This window comes from Buteo buteo, chromosome 7 (genome assembly GCF_964188355.1).
Source record: "Buteo buteo chromosome 7, bButBut1.hap1.1, whole genome shotgun sequence".
Classification (NCBI taxonomy): Eukaryota; Metazoa; Chordata; class Aves; order Accipitriformes; family Accipitridae; genus Buteo; species Buteo buteo.
The window spans coordinates 9,075,486-9,097,070 of NC_134177.1; the positions used below are offsets into that span (position 1 = coordinate 9,075,486).

The following is a 21,585-nucleotide window of genomic DNA, read 5'->3' on the forward strand; positions in this document are numbered from 1 at the left end:
ACTTCTGATCCTTACCCTTCAGGTAGGAAGGCACCCGGATCAGGACTTCAAAGGAAGAACCCAGCCTCACATGTGTAGCTCCTGCCCTATGAAGGACACCTTGCTTGTCTAGCCAGACCACACACTGATTGGGGCAGCAACCATGTCTCCTCAGTGTGTATCATGCAGAGGAAAGTGCTTTGTAAACAGTGCAGCAGCAGTGATTCATACAGCCATGTCACTGCAGCTTGCCAAGGGGAGTTTCTTTCACATCTCCTTTGATACTGTTTAAGCTTATAGACACAGGCAGATACAATTCTGGCTCCGATGTTACAACATGAATCCTCACATGGCCCCAGAGTGGTCTCTTTATTGCCACAGGCCATTTCCTCCATTAAAAAAACCACATCAGATACCCTAGCAGGTACAGAACCCGTGTCCCACTACCTAGGCCTGGACCCCATGGCCCCTCGATTCAGTTCTGTGAGCTGCCAATTTATTTTACAGAGGCCCGAGTCTCCCTCAGGCAGCTCCGACAGCAAGTATAACAGTCTGCCGCTTCATGGCAAATGCTCTTTGCTTTTCTACAAACAGAGGCTTATGCTTTGGGAAACGACAGGCACAGCTTCAATCCCTGCAGCCCAGCTGCAGTTCCCTGCAGAGTCACATGCAAAAGCCAGGTTAGCTGTTAAGTCCCATGACAATCAGTAGTGATGAATTCTAGAAGAAGAAAGCAAAAATCATCTCTTTTGCCTCTAATGTGCCTGAGACAGAATTAATCTGGATCACTGAGGCAACAATCTATTCACCCTACACACAGGAATGAGCACTTCAAAAGGAGCAACAAAAGAGGAATTAGCTAACAGCTCTGGGCAATGGGTGTAGGAGCACCTAAGCACTTTTTCCACCTAGGCTTCCCTCACACAATAGAGGGATGATTGTGCAGATCGGATGCCACACCCTCATGTCCAAATCCAGCTCCAACAATGCTGTTTTATACCTGCCCTTAAACAACCATAATCAGCGGCACATTGGACATCCCTAGGAATCAAAGTATTTGCCGTGCAGAAATAGAACATTTCAAGTCCAATATTCTGCTGCAAGGGCAGATCAATATCTGCATCTTCAAAGGAAAGCAAACAGCCCACAACAGGCCATTTCCACCATCCTGTGCCATCACAAGGAAAATTCTTTCCCAACTCCTGCAGTAATCCTCAAAGCGTGAGATCTAGTTATCCTTACGGGGGTGGGGTTTAGGTGACAAGTAAGCAGCATGATGTTAGTCACCTTCCCATGCCTTACCTGAGCTGGAAGGGAGACAACCTGAGGTGGGGCAGGCTCAACTGAATTACTCATTCTGGCAGGTGCCGGACAGCTATTGGCAGCATAGTAATTTCGGAGTTTCTTACTGTGGTTTTTACCCTGGAAAGAGAACCCAAATTAATCGCTGTACTAATAATAGTATCTTACACTGAAAGAAAAAGGGTCCAGAGACCGAAACGAGAAAGTGGCCATGAAGATGGCACCTCGGGTAAAGGAGCTGTCACTCAGAAAACAACGGCTCTGGACTTGAGAGAAGCTGGCATCCCCCCGCTTTCTCTAAAGCGCTCATCACCTAGCAGGATTTGGCCTCATTTTCGACTGATTTTCTCAAATCAGCAAGTTTACAATTAGTTCCTCAATCTGTTTCCATTTCACTTAAAACTACTATTTTGTATTTTAAACATGAAACGTTAACTGCTTTGCATAGCTTTTTGATAAGCCTGAACACAGACACACACTCACTTCTTTTCACGAGGTTGCAAGCAAGAGTTAAAACATGAGATTGAACCTAAAAAACCCTGCTTCATATTTTATTTTCTCTTGGAAAAAGATATACTATAGTTCTTTCTCGTGTTTTGAAAGCCCAATAGAGCTACATGAGAGTATGCATATGCATTGTGGATATATAGTAAGACATATGCATAAATGCAAGTTATGTACTATAAGTGCGCTTCTGTCCCCTCATGGCAGAAATACTGCAGAAATCTGACGTTGAAGTGTAACACTAATTCAACCTACCCCTTCACTGGCATGATACCTCTTTTTCAGGGCCAACAGCAAATCTGGGTCTGGTGTCCTGAGGATACGGACAACCACCCTTTTGGATTTGCTGGTGCCAAAAGCTACTATCTCCACATCTTACACAAATATAGCACTAGTAAGAGAGGGTACTAGTAAAACAGGGTAACATAAGACTATGACATATTGATCTCTCAGCAAAGACTCAGATGCAAATAGTCCCTAAACTATTTCACGCAAGTCAACCAGACCAGCTTGAACAAAATTAATTTGGTCTGAGCTGGCTTAGCTGATGCTGTCCAAAACATATGAGAAAGTTTGCGTAAATTGCCCCACCAGCAGATCAGTTGTGTGCATAACCTCAGGAAGGAGGCAGTGATGAGCACATGGCAGCAGCTCCCTCTCCTAACTGCACTGGTGGATCCAGCAGAAACCATCTGTCCAGGCCTTACAAAATCATGTCTGTGCAATTAGAAGTTCTATTTTATTGGATGAGTGTGCAGGTGGGAAACAGATCACATAAAACAAAGATAAATTATGAGCATCTGCCTTTTCACCCATGCCATCTTGGTACTACTTCTCTGTCCATGCAGACAAAGTTTTCACAACATGCTCCAGTGATGACACCTTAAATGAAAGCACTGCAGCATGTCTGGATGAACAGCAAATTCAAGCAGGGTGAAGATATGCCTACAGAGCAGTTCTAGCCATAGCTTCCCATCCATTAGATGGTGTAGAGGTAGCTTCGGATGAGCTAACTCAAATGCTGCTGTTGGTGTGCAGCCACCTCAACAAAGCACTCCAAACCCCCTTGAGAAGCTGAGTTAGTCCTCATGCATTAGCCCACACTTAGCTCTGTGCTACCACAGCAATGCTGCTGGCAGTGCATGTGCTGGCACAGATATGGTCTACACAAGCTGCAAATGCAGCAGCCCTGAAAGCCGTGCCTCCTGCTACTCTCCTCACCTGGTAATGAGCCTGGGCTTGTTGTGCTGAGTTCAGAGTGACATTGCAAAGCTTACAGCACAGAGGCTTACATAGTTCTTCCAGCATAGGGTCCTGCTCCACCACCTTTGCAAGCTCTTCTTCTTGTGTGTGATGAAAGGAAGGCCCCAGTCCGAGAGATTTTGGTGGGGAGAGCGGTGAGCTGGCTCTTGGCCTTGTAGCCACTGACATAGGAAGAGATGAAGGCTTCTCAGGATGAGGAAGAAGACCTGCTTGCTGTAGAAGAATCATTGGCCAGGAAGACTGTGAGCATGCTACTTCTGAAGGATGAGAAGTCTTCTTCAGATCTAGACCAGAGAGACAAAAAAGCTGAAATAAGCAGCACTAACAGGAACACCGACAATCCAGGGCACAACTTCTGTAACTTCATTGCCTCTACTTTATGCCTTTTCACAATGCCAAGCAGGATGAAGTCAGTTTATAACACTCTAGCCCACAGGAACGGCAGCATCCCAGAGAGCCGGGGCCAGATTAAAAGATATGTGCGTAAGAAGTGGATTAAAATCCAAAATGTAGTTGTTAGTATCCCATGGCACCCTCCTGGAAAGGCAAAGATTCCTAACCACTCATAGTACCTGACCCACAGCACACACGCCCCACAGCTCCATGACCGCTAGAAGATGCGACATACAACGTGCATAGCACATACAGCTGTGTTAATGGGAATGGGAGGGATACAACCATTAGTCCCGTTCTCTTTTGACAACCTAAGAACAAGCTCATACTCCAAGACCTAAACAATATTACAATGTATTACTGCTGCTGATGACTTAAAAAGAACCCAAATATTTAAAGCAGATTTTTTTTTTTATATATATACATAGGTAGATACAAAATACACACACACACACACACACACACACACACACAAATACATCCCTCAAATATTCACAAAGACCTTCCTCGGGAAAGATACTCTACGGTTAACTTCTCTCAAATAAGTCAAAAAAACCCAAAGAGTGAGAACCACCGTGAGCACACCTTGTTGTACATAGTCAGCTCCCAAGGGTTCTCTTCCATGGTCTTGTTGAATGACCTTGAGCTATTTCTCATGTTTCCTTTACTAACCACAACTGATGCAACATTCAAAGCTGTATCTTCTTCTTCTGCAAAATGGAGAGCTTATCCCATATTAACCTTTATTCAATTTTTTCTCAGTTAATTCAAGTATTTAGAACTAACCCTAGATTTCCAACAAGGGGTTCTGAGAGGCTTATTTAATTAAAGTTTATAAATCACATCTAAAGCCCGGGATGAACATTCCTAGAATAATGCAGAGCAGTGATATTATGAATCAAGGCACAGCCACTTTTGTTAATTTCTTATTAGCTTCTTATCATAACAAATCCTGTTCACTGCTACACTGGGATGGAGAGAAGCATTATCTTGGTCTTTGCAGATCACTTCCAGCTAAGGCTGCGTTGGTAGCAACCATGTTTATGCTATGGGCTTTGCTAGTTTGTTTAAGCAAATAGTGAGCCACATCTACATTTTAAAATAACACTTCTGGAAAATTAGGGAAAGGTAAATTAAATGCCACGTAGGAACTTTGTTCCTAAGTCACTTTTGAAAACAGAATTCGACTTCAAAGGCATTTTGGAACCTGGAGAAGCAGATAGCATTTATCTGGGATAACTTCTGGGATTTTCTGTCTGCTAAAATTAGCAGGAGATAAATACCTTGCTACATTCGAGCTCCGGAAAATCCCAGCTGATGCCTGCATTTTTAGGTACTGTATTACCTTTGAAAGTCTGGCCCCAGAGAGGTCTATGTTCTATCAGGAAAAATAAAAAACAATTTTAAAATAAAGAAAAAAGGAAAATCACTGGGACTAAAGTGCTCAAGTGACACAAGCATTTCCGCAATGTTTACCTCTAAAACTAGACTTTCAAATAATACAACACTGGAGGCAGTTCAGTTATTACTAGTAACTAAAGGTAAGGAAAAAAAGAAAAGGAAAAAAAAAAAAAGAGCAGCATGCATTGCCTTGAGGACAAGCTTTTAAGGCAATAATAGAGCCACCAGGAGCTTTCATGTTTTTAAATAGCCCTCCACCACCAAGGCTCTGTCAAATTCCAGGAGAACTATACCTAACACAACGCCACCATAAAAACAAAATCAAAACCGGTATCATGAAAACTAACCGAAACAAGGTAAAACAGAATCCACCACAAAGAAGGAAGAGGAAACACAGGAATGGTGTGGTACAAGTCATCCATCAGCAGTGTAAGTTCTGTAGTGTTACCTAACTTCTCTCCAACTTTCAGCATACGTGTTCCTGGTTAAACAGAACTATGGAAAAAGATTTTGCTATCTTTAGTTCCCTCGAGTAGTACTCTGTAGACAGTCTAATTAATTTCAGTGGGGCTACGGATGGAACAAGTTCACATTCGTGACAGTTAAATGTATCATAATGCAGGCCTATCAAGGCAGTTTAGATCAACTATGCAAGCAGGTAAGCATGCCATCCAATTACAGAGTTTTATTACACCAGCATAAAGGGCCTCTTACCTTAAAATGGGAGTAAATTATAGCTAAATACTTCACAGAGCAATATAAAGAGATCTACAGTAAATGGCAAGCGGGACCTATCTGCTTAATTTTGCATGAGTGTTTGTTGCATCGAGTCTTCCATACGCAACTGTCAGGGATGGGATTTGTCATATACAAGATAGGACACAGCGCTTACAGGTTCTGCATCCACAGGGGGAAAGGTATAACCTAATACTCTTAGAAAATCTTTAAATGTAATGTCATTTACTGTTTCCTAAAGTAAACAGTAGTCTGAAGATAAAATTAAGGCTGCATTGGCAATTTTAAAATCAGAACTTCTTGACCTGGCATATGCACCCCTGATTTTCTTCTGATGGTGATGTCTTATCACTGAAATTCCTCAAATTACCTTGATTTCTTTCCTACAGGTATTATTTAAAAGGGGGAAAAAAACCCCAATCACTCAAATTCAGCTTATTTATATGTCCCCTTAATCTTCCACTGCGGGTCGCTACAGATACCCCGTCCACGAGAAGGTAAGAGGACATCTTTGACAACTCCCTCCCCTTCACATGAGAAGCTGCAAAATCTTTACACTACAAACCAGCAAAGGAGCGAGGAACCTCCATCACGGAGGAGACCCAATCCCAATGCCCTGAGTACCACAGCCTAGTAGTACCCAGGCACTGCTGGTGGCACAGATAACCAGGGAGCAACCTCCCCAGGTGTCAACAGCGCAGTTCTGGGAAAGAAACTGGTATGGCCTCAACTCTGAGCACTATTTGATGGGGAAGACATATATATGATGTGACCTTCCTCGGCCATAAGTGTAAACCACAATGAGACATCTGCATACCATGTGTTCCCACTGGCATTATTTTTTAAATGCAGTTGAGGCAACTAGTAACAGTGACAGAAAGCTCTACAGACGATGAACAAGTTGTGGGTTTGTTGGTTTTTTTTTTTCCAAGACAGGAAGTGTTTCTTCTCAAGTCCACTTGCATCTCAAAACACTGACATCGCTTAACCTAACCTTGCCAGACAGTTTACCTTTGGCCATAGATTAGGCCGACAGAACTTCAGCCTGAAAGGCAGGGTCATTTCACAACGCTGCAGGGGTCGAAGACAGCGCACCAAAACAAACACACACCACACACAATTCTACCTTAAGATGCAGGGCCCGCTAACCCTCTGCTGAGGAGGATACATATTTAGTAACCCAGAAACAGATGTCGCTTATCATCTCTTACATCAACGGGGTATCAGAAACCACGGTGTAAATCCTGACATCCTAGCTGACATTTCTGCAAAGTTGCGTGCCTTGCAGTCTTGGTGATGGAGTCTAAGAGGAAAAAAAAAAAAAAAAAAAAGCCCCGGTATCTACTCCCTCGGAATAACTGCAACCTGAGCAAGAATCCGAGGCACCGACACACTTTCCGGCGAGGCAGAAACGAAACCAGCATAAAGCAGAAGCAGACACAGACATCCGCACCACCGAACTACCTGAAGCACCCCCGAACCCGGCAGAAACGTTGCGAGCCCCCCCCAACCCCTGTCATACCGCACCGGCAACGGACGCCGGCCCCCAACCCCGCTAAAAATACCCCGGTCCCCCCACCCACGGGCGGCCAGGGCCGCGTCCCCACCACGCACCCCCCCACTCCAGCACCTACCGCGGCGGCCCCGGCCCCCCCTCGCCGCTTTCCCCCCGCCCAACTTCAGCCGGTCCCCGAGGCCGCAGGAGGGCCGGGGCCGGCGGGCACGGCCGGGAACAGCTGCCGGAAGTGACCTCAGCGCGGCGGGGCGGGGCCTGCGGCGGGGCGGGGTCGGCGGCGGGCGGGAGGGGAGGGGGAGGCCGGATTCCGGTACCGGCTCCTCAGCGCTACCGGGTGGGTTTATTCCTCCGGGGAGAGCCTGGAAGAGAGCTGCCCAGCTTAATCGCACTTGCGGCAGGGGGGGGGGTTGGCTTCCGTGGGACCCCCTCCCACCGCCGGCAGGTTCCGTTTCTTTTCCGCCGGTCCTTCGGATCCGGCTGCTGTGGAAACGAGAACCTCGCAGAAAGGCGCCGTGGTGGAAACAAGCTCTTTTGGCAATGCGGGCTAAGGGGCGGTGGGAAAGTCGCTCCAAACGGTGTTCAGCCGCTCGCTCAAATCCCCGGGTTGTGGTTTGGCACAAGGTCGTTTAATCCCTTTTTTTTTTTTTTTTTGCTCTGGCACCTTCTGCTTCGGACAGCAGAAACGGCCATTAACCTGGGTTGGCACATATAAACATCTTCAGCTTGTTCACGCTGTTTGTACCCAAAACGAGCTCATCTGCCCCTCGAGCCACCGAGGACAGCAAGGCAGGCCTCGCCCTTACGCTTGGGCCACCCTGTTTCAAAGCGTACACCGTTTTTGTTTGTTTTTCTCCCATTTCGTTGGAACAGGGAAGTGCCGAGAAGTCGCTACAAGCTAAAACCGTCATTGAGAGTTTACGGTTGCCATCAGCCAACCCACCTGGGGGTCCCATCAGTTAGCCCCGCTCATTACTAATTTTTGTCAGTTCTTAAAAAATAAATTCCCATTTCGCAGATGTGTCACTCCAGGTTGGAATCACGAACCGTGGCAACGCACAGCAGAAGCAGCCAGCGGGCCATTTGCAGCCAGGTCTGGGGAGAGCAACCGCTGCCGCTGCACGTTCGCTGGGGGGAACGTTTCGGCCGTGACCTGCGAGGCCGGCGCTCCCAACGGTGGCCGGAGTCACCTCGACACGGCCCCGGCTGCGAGTCGGGTCCCGTGCCGGACCCCGACTCGAGGAAGAGAATTCGCCCTGGCCACGTTCGACGCCCGGCTCTGATGCTCGCTCACACGCGTCTCTCCGGGGGAGAGGATAAATATCCCTGGAATAAACGGTGATTAACCAAGATGCCTGAGCGATTAATGACCCGTGTTGTCCCCGCCGCCTCCCTCCCTCCCTCCCGTCACGGCCTCAGCCCGACACCCTCCCTCGCTCCTCGTGTCCCGCTGGCGCTCGCCGAGCTCCGCCGGCCCAGCGCTCTCCCGCCAGACCCCACAACACCGGGGAGCGGGCCCCGAAAGCGTTCTCCCTCGTAGGCCGCTCCCTCTCGACCCAACCCCAGAACCACGTGCAGTGACCCGAGCCCAGCGGGTTTTTAAGGAAAATTTTTAATCGGGTGGGGAAAAGGGACTCGGCCAAACCCCGGGTTTTTCCCTGCCGGGGTGAGGTTTTTTTTGACAACGAAGGTCGCGCCGTACGGTGCCACCGGAGAGGCTGCTCTGAGCGAGCGGGGGCGGGGCGTCCTCCTTCCCGCGCCGTGACGTCACGCCGCGCCCCCCCCCTCCCCTTGGCGCACGGCGCGCGACCCCGACCCTTCCTCGTGCGGCGCACGCGCGCTGCCCGCCGCCGCCGCCTCCCCTCCTCTTCCCCCCCCCTCCCCCCCTCCCCCCTCCCTCCCTCCCTTCCTCCCCCGCGCGGTTCCACTTCCGGCGGGCGGCACCATCCCCATCCGGGGTCAGGGCCCCGCTCCCTTCCTGTTATTGCCCGTGCGGGAGGCGGCTCTGTGGGAGCGGCGCGGCGACTGTCCGGCCCCGCTTCCGCGCAGCGCCCGGAGCGAAGCGGAGCGGGGGCTGGGACAGGCACCCGCCTGAAGGGTGCGGTGGTGGCGGCGGCGGCTGTGAGGTGACTCAAGGAGTTGCGAGTGGCTGCGGGACGCTGCCCGGCCCAGCCCTGCCCTGCCCGTCGGGGCGGCGGCGGCTGCGGGCCGGCGGGGAGGCCGCGCCTGTGAGGTGAGTGAGGCGGGGGTCGCTGCTGGGGGTCGCCTGGGTCTCCCCCCATCAGGCACGGCGGCGTTTTCTGGGATGTCCGGCGGTGATCGGGGGCTTGCCGGTACTCTGGCCGGGCGGTGGCGGAGGGGAGCGCCGCTTTCTGTAGGCTGTGGGGCGTCTTGCTCGTCTTCGGCGGGCGGAGGGGGAGGCACGACCCTTGGGCGGGTCGGAGCGCGGCTGCGTCCTCCTGCGGCGGGGCTTCCCTCGGCCGGCAAAGCTCCAAGGCGTTGCTCCACCAAATCCCGATTTGTGGGGCTCCCCTCGTACGGACGTGACCTGGGAGAGGAAAAAAAAAACAACCGTAGCGGCTTGTCGCTTTCTGGTGCGGCTCCCCCCACCCCCGAAATACAGCTGTTTTCTGTAAATGTGTTTCAGCAGTTGTCGTGATGGAGCGTATGCGGGCTCACGGTTGGGTTAGTTAATGATACTGGGAGCAGAGCCTCTTCCGACTGGGTGTGTGTATGAATTGGCGGCATGCAATCTCCTGTTTCCAGCTGCAGTCTGCTTACGGTAGCAGTGTCACATCTGTGCTACCTGTAGCAACTTCGTATTTTATACTCTCTAGAGATCTGTTTTTATTGATGTTAAATACGAAACTGCTGTTTCTTACCGGTACTTGTGTGTTTCCTAGGAGACAGCGTTAACACAACTTTGACCAAACTAATACAAACTGCAGGTTTGTTTTTCTTTGGGGCTTGTGTTGCTGTTTTCAGCACTCCTGAAGTTACTAAAATGTCAGACCTATTATTTCTGTTGCTGTTACTAGTATGTCCCTGTAAATTTTTTCTTCTCTATAACTCTTTTCTTGTGGACTTTAAAAATGTGATTGAATAGAGGTTATTTTATAAACAATGCATGTTCAGAACAAGCACAAGGAAGGTATATGTTTAAAGGTAGACGGTATGGACTACAAAGCTTTGCTTGAGTTAATTCTGCAGTTGTGAGCATTCTGCAGCAAAGTTGTAACAGAGTGGTAACTGGATTCTGAATTTGGATTTTGTTGTACTTAATGGAAGAAATCTGGACTCTGTTCTGTTAGTTACTTGCATCCTCACATCCCCGTTTTGAGCTATAGCAGGCTTTCAAATTCATCACATTGGATAAAGTTAGAAACTTTCCCATCATGATCTGAACTGTTCTTTAATTTCTCCCACCTCACAATTAATTTACAGAGATGTTCTCATACTTGTTGCTTCAGTTGCTTCCATGCTGCAATTCTGTAATGCAGTGTAATAAAGTCCCCCTCTTGTTGTGTGTAAACATCATTAGTTCCTAGGAATGTTCCAGTACTCAGGACGATGGGATTTAATGGTTTTGTCTACTGTGGGGAGCTGACTGGATAAGCTGTTCTTAAATAAAGCCCCTTGTGAAATTAAAGTTTCACAATAAGTAACTTTATTCTCAAACAATAACATTGGCAAACTTTTCCAGAGTGGTTAGTTATTTGGAAGCATATTTTAGCCAACGACATCACGTAGACAAACCATGCATCAACCAAGCTCATAGTGTTTACAGAGGAATTTATGAAACCACACCATTCCTTATGTGATCAGTTAAAATATTCTGCTTTTTTGTTAAGACAATAAATATGGTAAATTCAGAGCTGCAGTTGAAATTTGACTGGAGCAGATGCCCTGCATTTCATAGATGTTAAGTTGATGCCTTTCTTAGTAACCTGGAGACAATGTTTCGTGTTTTTTTCAAAGCACACCAAGCCCAGCCTACAAATCCATGCTAAGGTGTTTTAGTTGTTTGGCTGCTTCAAATTCTCATTCTGTGTTAATGGCAAATTTTTTTTACTACTTGTTGCAATTTACTTGTGTGAATAATGGCACAGGGTGGGTTGGTTGTTTTTTTTTCTGGAGTATTACTTGGGAAAGGTGGTGTAGCTGAGCTGTTTACAAAGCAATTGTGCTTTATTGGAAGTCATAAAGTAGTTCAGTACTTAGTTAACTGTTTCTCTGACAATCGGGCTCTTCCTGCTTTCTGGAAGCAAATGGGGGATATGTCTTCCTGGATAACTCGCTTTTTAAAAGTTTCTGGAAGCTTTAGAATAGGAATTTCTACAACAAGCAAGGGTTTCATGCTTTACCATCATGCTATCTCACAAGACCGAGTACGTCATAAGAGGCTTCCAGTTATTGGAAGATGATCGCACCTTTAAAAGGTGTTATCACTGTTGCGGTTTAACCCCAGCCAGCAAATGCTTACTTGGGAAGACAATGCCATTGCTCCGAATGTCCACCCCTTCCTCCTCCTTCCCCCAGTTTTATATGCTGAGCATGACGTCATATGATGTCTGGAATATCCCTTTGGTCAGTCGGGATCAGCTGTCCCAGCTGTGTCCCCTCCCAACTTCTTGTGCACCCCCAGCCTCCTCGCTAGTGGGGTGGAGTGAGAAGCAGAAAAGGCATTGGCTCTGTGTAAGCACTGCTCAGCAGTAACAAAAACATCTCTATTATCAACACTTGTTTCTAGCACAAATCAAAAACATAGACCTGTACTGGCTACTATGAAGAAATTAACTCTATCCAAGCCAAAACCCACACAATCGCATAGAGAATGGACTTCCTGATCACGGTTGTTCCTCGGATTCAAATGTGTAGTGTGCGTTTTCAATGGCTTGGCCACCTGTAATACAATTTTGAACAACCTTGATGTTTATTGTAGTTTTAACTCGGAAAGAAATTAAAGTTATCTATAAACGGCTAGACAACAAGCTTAAGGCTGACATTTAGTCTGCAAGAACTGCTTTCTTAAAAAATTTTGTACATAAAAAGTCAATTCGTTATGTAGTCTTCTAGGCTTTTGGTGCAGGTTCTCTGGGTACCAGGAATACTCGGATATCTGAACACCTTGCAAATATCAGTTGCTTCTAAATAGAAGATTGTTGCTATTACTCTTCTTGCCTATTTTGGGGGAAAGGAAATTGGGTTGATGATACATTAATTCCAAATCATGCAAAAAACACTAGCATCTTGTAGATGGGTAGCATATGTAGGTTTGCTTTGCCTAGTTGAGTACATTAGTGAAGGTTAACAAAGGTTGTAGTTAAAAGTACATTTGAAAAATGTTGTATTTGGCTGAGGGGAAGCTAAGACTTTTTTTTTAAACTTTGATACTAATGAGGAAACTGATTTTTATAACTGGAGTGGGAATAATACTGCAAAATTAGTCTTTCCAGTTTAGTCTTAAAATACCATTATAAAACTTAAGTTTCGTCTTGCTACTTACTGAAAAGTGGGTGAGATCTAGTAAATCTCCTGTTGAGGAAAAACGGGCCATACGTGCATTTTTTGTGTCCATGATTGAGTTGGAGGGAGACCATTATGGAAAGAATAAGAGTTTGTACTCTGGCAAACTGAAGAAACAGCCTTGTGCCTTGTAGCGTAAGCTAAGGTAGGGTTTGTTGGGGGTTTTGCAGCTTTTCATGCATTGCATTGCATTCCATGCTTGTGGGAGCTTTGTCTCATCCTTTTAAAAAGCCAGACATCCAGCTGCTCCAAGTGATGATGCCTGTCTGAAATTGTAGCTATGGCTAGAAGAGGCCACAAAAATATTTATGCTAAAACTGGATGGGAATTTTCTTGTGCTTTTTAAGTTGAATGTGTCATGGCAAAGCATTCTGTTGCAAGTCTCTCTTTGTAGTATCCTAATCCAAATGTGAGCAGTGGAGAGAGAAAATAGATTTCTCTTGATACTTATTTGGACAACAAACATATATGAATTGTTTTGAGTACAGGGTTGGTCCAGATAATCTCCAGAGGTTCCTTCCAACCGAATTCATTCTATAAATCTACTTCTGAATGGTTAATGGAGTGTTAAATGAACCAGAAATAATACTCTGAAGTATAACTGTTTGTTTTTTCCTGCAGCACTGCTGTAGTATTAACTTTAAAAAAAAAAAAACAACCCAACCAAACAAAAAAAAAAAGAAAACAAACAACACAAAACCAAGCCCAACTGGGGGGTAGAGGGAATTAAACTGCTTAAAAAAAAAAAAGGGCATTTTCATAAATTCTATAAGTTAACTTGTGGTCAAATGGAAATGCAGCAGGCTGAGTACAGTTTATGTAATTCTGGATCTTGTCTTCTCAGTCAAAGCAGTACTTAATGGTTTTGCAGCCAGTATGTTTTATTTTATATAGCATACATTTACACTTCAATTCTAAAAAAGTATTTTTCTAGTTAATTGTGGATTCAGATTTTGTGAAAGGCAGTCTAAGAAGCCTGTGTATTTGAAACAAATGTGAGGGACAGTGGACATCATCGCTTGCTCTGTATTAAGAGCATGCTTTTCTTAAAGCCAGTAAAGCGGGGAATAAAAGCACTTTGGTGAATTATGCCTGCTAAGTACACTTGCTGGGAATGCTTATAGTCTGTTTTTGAAAAACTGTGCTCAAATACCTGAACTCTAGAAATGTAAAAATGAAATTCAAAGAAACCAGCTTACCTTTGTGAAATTGAAGGGGAGAGAATGGTGGAGTACTGTGGAAGCCTTCACCTCTCTGGCATGTTGCTAACTTGCAGCACTAGAAGTAAATGACTACTTCAGTCTAGTTTAATAAGAACAGTTGGGTCAAACTTAGAACTTGAGGTTCAGCGATCTCTTGTTTCATGCCCCGTTGCTTTTTGCCAGTGGAAGGTTAGATATACCTCAAAGAGATTGTTTGGGTTTTTGTTTTTTTTGTCTATCCATTAACACGTTTCCTTAGATTAATTTATATTCATGGATTTTTATGTAGGAAAACTTCGGCAGTTTCGCTTACAGCTTCCGATTAAAGAAATGCTTGCAAATGTAGCTTTTGAGGATTGTGAACCACAAAGCATGTCTGTCAAATTCAGGAGACTTACTGAATTGACTAAGACTTACTGTAAAGTTTCCTGAAATTTTGAGACAGCTGAGTCACATTATTGGCTGTACATTATGACCCTCTTCTAAGGCAAAGAAATGTAGAGGAACATCCCTTGGGTGTTTTCTCTCAAAGTCCAAACAGAAAAGAAAGAAAACTGGAAGGTTGCCTTCTAGATTGTACAACATGTCAAAAAACTTATCTGTCACTGAGACGTAACTGTTTTTGTTACTTCCATACTAATTAGTCAGTCTTTTGCCAATACTTAATGTGGCAGTTAATGGTGATGAATGACTCTTGCCCAATTAGTTCCAAGTCTGTGCCTGATTTTTAACTCTTGCTCTTAACTTGGGTCACGGTCCTTCCAGAGGCATGGATTTTCTGCTGAGATTGCATTTGTTGTGTTGGAAGAGTGTCTTGAACTATTAGCCGTTTAGCTGTGGATCCTTGCAGAGGACGCTAAATCTGTGAGCAAAAAATTACTCCTTGTTGCAACCTTATTCCTTCTTTTAGCTATTAGCAGTCAACAAAGAAACAAGTTTTTGAACATCCTCAAAATGCAAGAAACCTTGAATGTTACTGAAAAGAAAATATTCAAGATTCAGCATTTCATCTGAGACTAATCAACCATAAGTAGAAATACCTGCCTGTTTTGTGATCTGAATATAATGGAACAAAATTTTCTGTGCCTTGGGACTTTGACATCCAACTCGCTAGAAAAGCGAGGAGATGGATCTCTGCAAAGATATAGGCAAACCAAACACTGAACACTTGAAAATACAAGCACAAAAGAGGTGAGAATAAGCAGAGAGTGAAGACTGGTTTACCAAGCAAGCAGAGTAGAGATGAATTGTTTCTTTTTCAAACTCAACAAATATGCTTTGTGTGATGAGATACATTATTATCCAACTTTGGTGCTTGTGCCATTAAGTTACTTTTTGTTAAGGCTGGAAAACACTAACTTGACTCTTGACTACAGGCATAGTTTAAAAGATTAAAGTTAATAATGCTAACATGAGGAGAAGTTTCTAGATAGAGCTGGTTCCCTTTGGGAAAAGGGAAGTAAAACTTCCATGCCAAGTACTCTAAAATATGCTTCTTGTGGTCATTAAACTGTTTAGATTATAAAACATACCAGTTATTCTTCATTTTTTGTATTTATGTTCCCAGCTCTTAACAGGATAATCCGCAAATGTTGTGGCTGGGTTATAAAAGAGGAAGTGATACTAATAAAACTGAAAATTGCTCTTCTGCTTGCTGAAAAGTTTATGTGGATGTTGAACAACCAGTTCCACTTACCAGTTTATCAAGGCAGTCTCCACTGGTGATTAATATATTGTATTTTATCTTCTTGCAATTTCCTGCTGTTGCCTCTGAAATCTCCTTCAGTTTTGATGTTAAGTACTGCAGAAGAGCACTTGTACCAAGAAAACCTCTAGTGTCGAAGTGAAAGAGCTAATTTTTAAGCAACATCCAGACATCTTGAATAGTCTTGATTGTGGTGTATAATTGAGGATGTGTCCAAATAGGGTTCCTGTGAGTGCCTCTTTTAGTCTAGCAAGTTTGTTACAAAGATTGATTTATAATAAATTATGTTTGTGTTTCGGTGTGAAGTAGTAAGTAATAAGTGAAATTGAAATGCTGTCATTGTAGGTAATAAACTTAACCAGTTACATGAAATTTTTCATAAGTGGTCGCTAGCTAAAAGAAAGTGCTTAAAATGGATTTTAACATTTGAATTGAGAAGGTAAAGTTTAACTGTTTTTCCTCATGTTTAACTGCTTGCCAAGGTTGTGGTTAGTAAAATTCTAATAACTTGTCTTCATCTTCAACTTGTGCTTTACCCTCTGTTTCAGAGCTAATGTTGTTATCACTGTTTAGCAGCACTCTCTTGATCTTGGATAACTCCAACTTGGAATGCTTTGACGTGTGGGGGAAGATGGCATAACTACCACCAAGAGATAAAGGATGAAAACGAAAGCCAACAAGAAACAAAATGGCACAGTTGATACATGAAGAAAAGGATAGCAAAACCTATTCCTGACTGTGGAAACTTCTTAAATGTGTTGTCAAAGTACTTTGCAATCCCGCTCTTCAACTCTTCCTTCATCACCTGTTTCCCAAACCTTTCATTGTACATCAGCTGATAGGATAGTATCACAAGCAGCTTCAAGGTGATATGAGAAGTGTAACTATTATTGAGGCTTCTAATCTCTTGCTGTCCTTGTATGTAGGCAGGTTATTTATTTAAACAACAAAAAAAGATGATTTGCAATATAGTAACCCTTCCCTAATTGTTTTTTTAATGGGTTGAAATTAAATCCAAAACACTTAAGCCTTTGTGGTCTTCTGTTCTGTCCCAGGGTTAAACTTTACCAGGCTGAAAACTGCTTTCAGTATTTTTGAATATACACACCTACAAAAACATAAATGGCATGTTTCCAAAGTACCATGTATTAAAAATACTTCCTTGTTTGTGCAGATGTGTGAAGTTCTCTTAATAGCAGTGGCTGACTACTGCCAGTGTCTTTTTGGCTTTTTTAAAATGAAGGTCTGTCTTTTTAACGTGTCCCTTTTACAGAGCTCTGATTGTAGTAGCAGGCAGCATGTGCCTTTGTCTCAAAGGGTTCAATCTGGATATGAAAGTGACGTTCCAAGCTGGGAGGTTGAGAAATCTTTAAACTATTGAGGAGATGTTGCTGGAATTCACTGTTTAAATACCTATGAGCTTATGTCACTTTCTTCTGTGTAAAGTTCATGTTAATTGCAAATATTATGTATTTAGACAAATATTAGCCATTTCTTTCAGATGTAGTAAACACAAATTGCTGGTACCCTGACCTCGTAAGAGAAACAATTTGGGTAACAGCTTGAAGTATAGGGAAAAGAGATGCACTGACAACAAATTTAATGTCTCAGTAGCCCTCTCCTTGAAATCATGCTTTCGTGTTTACACAACATAGGGTTTGCAAAGCAGATGCTTCTAACAGATATGTACAGAAATGATAAACATTTGATTAAACATGCTGAAGAACCATTTGTCACAGTTTACCGTGGCTGTCTTTATACTTCAGGCTGAAGCATGCAGGACCTAATGACATACATAGTCACAATGAATCATGTTTGTTTGCACTTCTTGAAACACAAATGCAAATATGTTGGTGTCTCAAGAGTCATGATTGTTGCTTTGGCATTTAACCTGTAAATGCAGAGAAAAGTCCTATCCAACCAGAGTCAACAGCTAGAACAAGAAGAAACCTATACTCCTTAAGGTTTTGTTCAGTTTCTTTGTAACTTCTATAAAGCAGTCACATATGCTTACAAAATCAGTAATTCAGTCAACGGTATTGTTTCACACAGAAGGCCCAGTTTTCTGATGCGCTTAGGTCCAGTACACATGAGGGATCTGTGATGTTTGGGGAGATGAAGCCTGATGGGAGCATGTAGTAGTGCCAAGTGCTTTGCAGCTGAATGGTGTCCCACTGTGCCACTTGCAGACTTGGTGTGTGGGTTAGGTGGGATGGTCTTGGTCTGCTGCTGGAGTAAATAAAGGTCTGTTGATAATATTTTATGGAAAACTGTTGGTGCTTACCTTTCAGCAGGGTTATCATCTACTGCTAAATAAATATTTAGTTAATCACCATTAACTGTATCACAAACAAGCCTACTGGGGACTAAGTACTTCATTATTTCTAACTAACTCTTGAAATGCCATGGTATTTTGCTGTTGTGATTATAGCTTATGTAGAAGTAGGCAACTACTTCTACAGGGCAGGGTTTGCAAGGAACTGGATTTGTTTGCCTGCTATCTTGTCCTATACAAAGACACATGGAACAACTTAAGAACTATATTAATTTCAGCTGTTTATAGGGCAAGAGTGTTTAGCTGCAGAATTGAAATTTTTCACTATGGTGGCTGTGCCTTTGTATTAACTCTGCCACAAACTTCCTTCTCTCAACAAATGGTTTTAAAAAGGGGGTTAAGAAATACCTCAATGGAGAATGTATTGTTTTGTTTTTTCAGTTCAGGAGCTTAAACAAAGAGAAAACCAACCCTACTTCCATGGCTTTTGCTGAGGCATTTGGTTCCTTACAAATGCTCTATCAAAAGTGAAGTTGCATCCAATCCTCTGTTTGCCAGTAAATAAAAGATAATGATTTTTGCTCATGGAATCCAGTAAGTCCATGCAGACTAAACTCATACTTCTAAAAATGCTGTTTGGCTACAGAAGTCAGTTAAGATAGAATAAATTGAAAGCTAATTTATACTTGGATTACAAACAGAAATTTCTGTCTTCCAGTTCACTGTTCTATGGCTTAATATTGAAAATCTGCAAAGTTGCAAAAATAATGCTATCCACTGCCACTCCAAACCTGTTTTTTAACACATTAGTTGCTTTCAGGGTCTAGAGTAATTTAGTATGGAAGAAACACTTTATCTCAATTTAAAGTTGTTGTCCAACTCTTGCCTAAGAAATGTTACATGGGAAGTATACAATATGTTGTCAGTCAGTCTGAGTTTGACGTCTTTTTCAGCTGCTTCTTAGTAAAGGGAGGGCTCACATGGTGGATCTTTTGAGTAAAGATGGATGTAAATTTAGAAATAGAGTGGGCCTAATCTCAGTCAAATTTCCTTATGAACGCACATTTCTCTCTGTGCCTTCCATCTAGAGGAGCCGGTTGGGTGAACATTGTGAGTTGAATGCTCTTGATACTGTTGCTTGTGGTAGGGAGGCAAGTGTAGGGGTGTGAGGAGTCTGGTGGTTTATTGCAGTTCTTTCACTGCCCTTCTAGGTAGGGACAGTGGGAGAGGAAATATTTCCTCTTTTTCAATACAACTGGAGGTTTATCTTGCTGCAGCAGAGAGAGTTACTTCTAAAAGCCAAGGTGACACGCCTGGGGGAGATCAGCACCAGGAAAAGGCCCAGTATCGGAGTTATGGCTCTGCTACACAGCTGCTCATGTTGGGTGAAGATTCAGACTAGACCAGAATGCAGAACACCTGGATTCATTCTGCTCTGGGTCCTTGTCCTTGTCTGTGTGCCAGGGCTTCCTGTTTTTAAAGATCCTGTTTACTGTCTGGGTTCCAAATATCCCGGGAAGGTGGGAGGATGGGAAGAAACATGGAAAGAAAAGTAAACAGCATTACTTAAGGTGGAGTTTTATATTTTGATATACTCAAAGCTCAGCTTTTGTTACCTATCTAATGTAGTTTCATGAATGGCATTCTCAAGTAATCTTGTTTACATTGTCTTGCGCTAATTTCCAGAAGCAAAACATTTCTGCATGTGAAAACTGGCATTGAAGCCCTTAGTATTTGTAGCAAGGAGCAGAATGTTGTTTGTGGTGTGCTTTTACTTCATGGTCTTTTTGATGTTCACTTAAAAAAATGTTTGCCACCCATATAAAAGAGTATTAAAGAAAAATACGTAATCAAAGGAAAACCTTATTTCTATCGGTATGAGATGGCATGTTGCTCTGATTTTGTTGCCGAACTTCAAGGCTTTTGATTTAAAGAACATGAAAGAATTTGAGTGCCGCTCCCTGAGCTTCAGAGTGCACACCTAGCTGTGGAGGAACAGCTCCAACCAGAAAAGAGCCAAGTGGGAGAGTAATTCTCATCCTGCTACATAGCAAGCCAAGCTAATCATTGAAATAATGAGTAAGCAGATACGTGAAGTCTAAAGAGAAGATGCGTTGCTTTTCTAATTCTTTGTGCTTTATGACTACTAGTCTTCTATAAGTAACAAACTCCTTTCGTTTGAGGTGAAGCTAGAAATGGAATTACTTAATGATTTTGGACTAAAAAGGAAGATTGAATTCCAGGCTTTCCTTTGTTTAACAAAGGGGGGGGGGGGAATAATCTGCCTTTAACTGGAAGAAAATGTTCTAGGACGGACATTCTGCTCTTGGTATGTCATGGGATCCCTAGGGAAAAAGCACAATCGTAGTGGGAGTTGTAGAGGTCACCAGCAACTTGCAAATGTTTCTTTCTTGTGATCCTGTTTTCATGGCTCCCAGATAGTGAGTGAAGCTATAAACAATATGCCTGCATGGATGGGGGAGGGTGAGCAAGGGGATTTGAAAATAAGAATTTACAAAGGTTTTTTGGTTTTCTTGGGTGTCGGGGGGAAGAGTCTAGCAATAGTAAATCTTTTTAAACTGTTCATCTTGGTTTTGTTTCAGCTGTTTGATCCTGTATTTTTTCAGTAACATATTTTTATATATATATAAACTATATAAAAAAACCCCTCTTGGGCAATACTTTATAGCGAGGGTTGGTTGTTGTTTTTTTTTTTGGGGGGGGGGGGTCCCCAGGGTGACCTTGCCATTGATTTTATTCATGGTATCTGAAAGTCACTACAACCAGAATCCAAGAATGCTATATTCTGAAACAAACAAACAAAATCTGAATGTAAGATAACTTTAAAGAAAACAGCTTTAAAACATAGTCAACCCATGTTCTCGTATCTAACTAAACTGAAACTTCTTTTCACTAATTTCCAGTGAGATTTTTCATCCACAGGAAAGAATGATCTTGTATTTCTGCTGTACTATAATTCTACAGATGCTACCAATAACGTTAGGGGCTTTTTAGCTCTGTCTAGAATGAGGGAAAGGTACTCGGCACTGTTATTTGCAGGGAGGAAGAAGTAGGTAACTACAAATAAAATTTCCTGTTTCAGAAGGAAACTAAAACACTAAGATGTGTTTTCGACAGTGTTAAATCCTTCTGTTTGTTTGTTTCCCTTGAGCTGCTGTTTGTGATCAGATAAGAAATTCTGTGTATTTGTGCCTTTTCTGTGAAAGAAGGATGAAAGCAATACTTAGAAGACATAACTGTAATACAACAGTCTCCTGCTTTCTATTCTAAACAAAACAATATTTCTACTGTTTAAATCTATGTGTAATAATGTTTTCATAGAGCACAATTTCAGACATCTTTGTACTAGTCTTTCTGGATTTTGGAAAAATGCCAGCTTGGCAAGCAGGAAGAACAAAAGGACAGTACTGAAAATATCTAGTCCGGGGCAGTCTTACTGTCACCACACAGCAGGTTTGGACAGCAGCAAAATTAGATGGGCAACTCCGCCCAGTTTTCTTCATGGTGAGTTTTGGAGTGCCTGATGTGTCTGAAAATGACAATAAAACATGTTGGTCTCTAGGAATTTTGAAATGCTTTGCATTCTGAAAAGTGTTACTCTTGTCCCAAGAATTTTTTTTTTATCCATCCCTCCCACCCGCCTTGTTTTGGGGATTCCACAGAAGTTTAAAAAAGCTTATTTGGGGACATAGCTGTAGTTGATATTTCTGTTGGTTTGTTAGAGAATAAAGAAAATCATATAACCTACACATGGGTGTGCAGTAAA

General features: G+C 43.2%; 2 protein-coding genes and 1 long non-coding RNA gene across 20 annotated transcripts in view; 1 reads left to right on the plus strand and 2 right to left on the minus strand.

Moving 5' to 3' along the window:
• ZMAT3 (zinc finger matrin-type 3) overlaps positions 1–7,303 on the minus strand; it is a 28,233-nt gene extending 20,930 nt beyond the window's left edge. For 6 of the 14 annotated variants that reach the window (XR_012650919.1, XR_012650916.1, XR_012650915.1 and 3 more), the window contains exons 1-3: positions 4,027–4,125; positions 3,007–3,332; positions 1,282–1,401 (exon numbers count right to left, since the gene is read on the minus strand). Coding sequence is in view for 8 of the 14 variants with exons in the window: in XM_075031424.1 (XP_074887525.1) it covers positions 1,282–1,401; positions 3,007–3,276 (390 nt within the window). In the remaining 6 variants the exon portion in view is untranslated. The other 8 variants (XM_075031424.1, XM_075031422.1, XM_075031425.1 and 5 more) reach the window with 8 other exon arrangements.
• Positions 7,304–9,063: 1,760 nt separating this feature from the next.
• The window catches only part of PIK3CA (phosphatidylinositol-4,5-bisphosphate 3-kinase catalytic subunit alpha), a 47,969-nt gene continuing 35,447 nt past the window's right edge, over positions 9,064–21,585 (plus strand). The window contains exon 1 of one of the 5 annotated variants that reach the window (XM_075031433.1): positions 9,064–9,323. The gene's annotated coding sequence lies outside the window, so the exon portion shown is untranslated. Of the gene's footprint in view, positions 9,324–16,277; positions 16,390–19,099; positions 19,370–20,886; positions 21,324–21,585 lie in introns of those variants that run through there. The other 4 variants (XM_075031431.1, XM_075031436.1, XM_075031435.1 and 1 more) reach the window with 4 other exon arrangements.
• Positions 11,121–16,078, minus strand: LOC142032613 (uncharacterized). Its single transcript, XR_012650923.1, has 3 exons — positions 15,515–16,078; positions 13,816–14,680; positions 11,121–12,271 (listed from the first exon to the last, which is right to left on the minus strand). It is a non-coding gene; the product is annotated as an uncharacterized LOC142032613 (long non-coding RNA).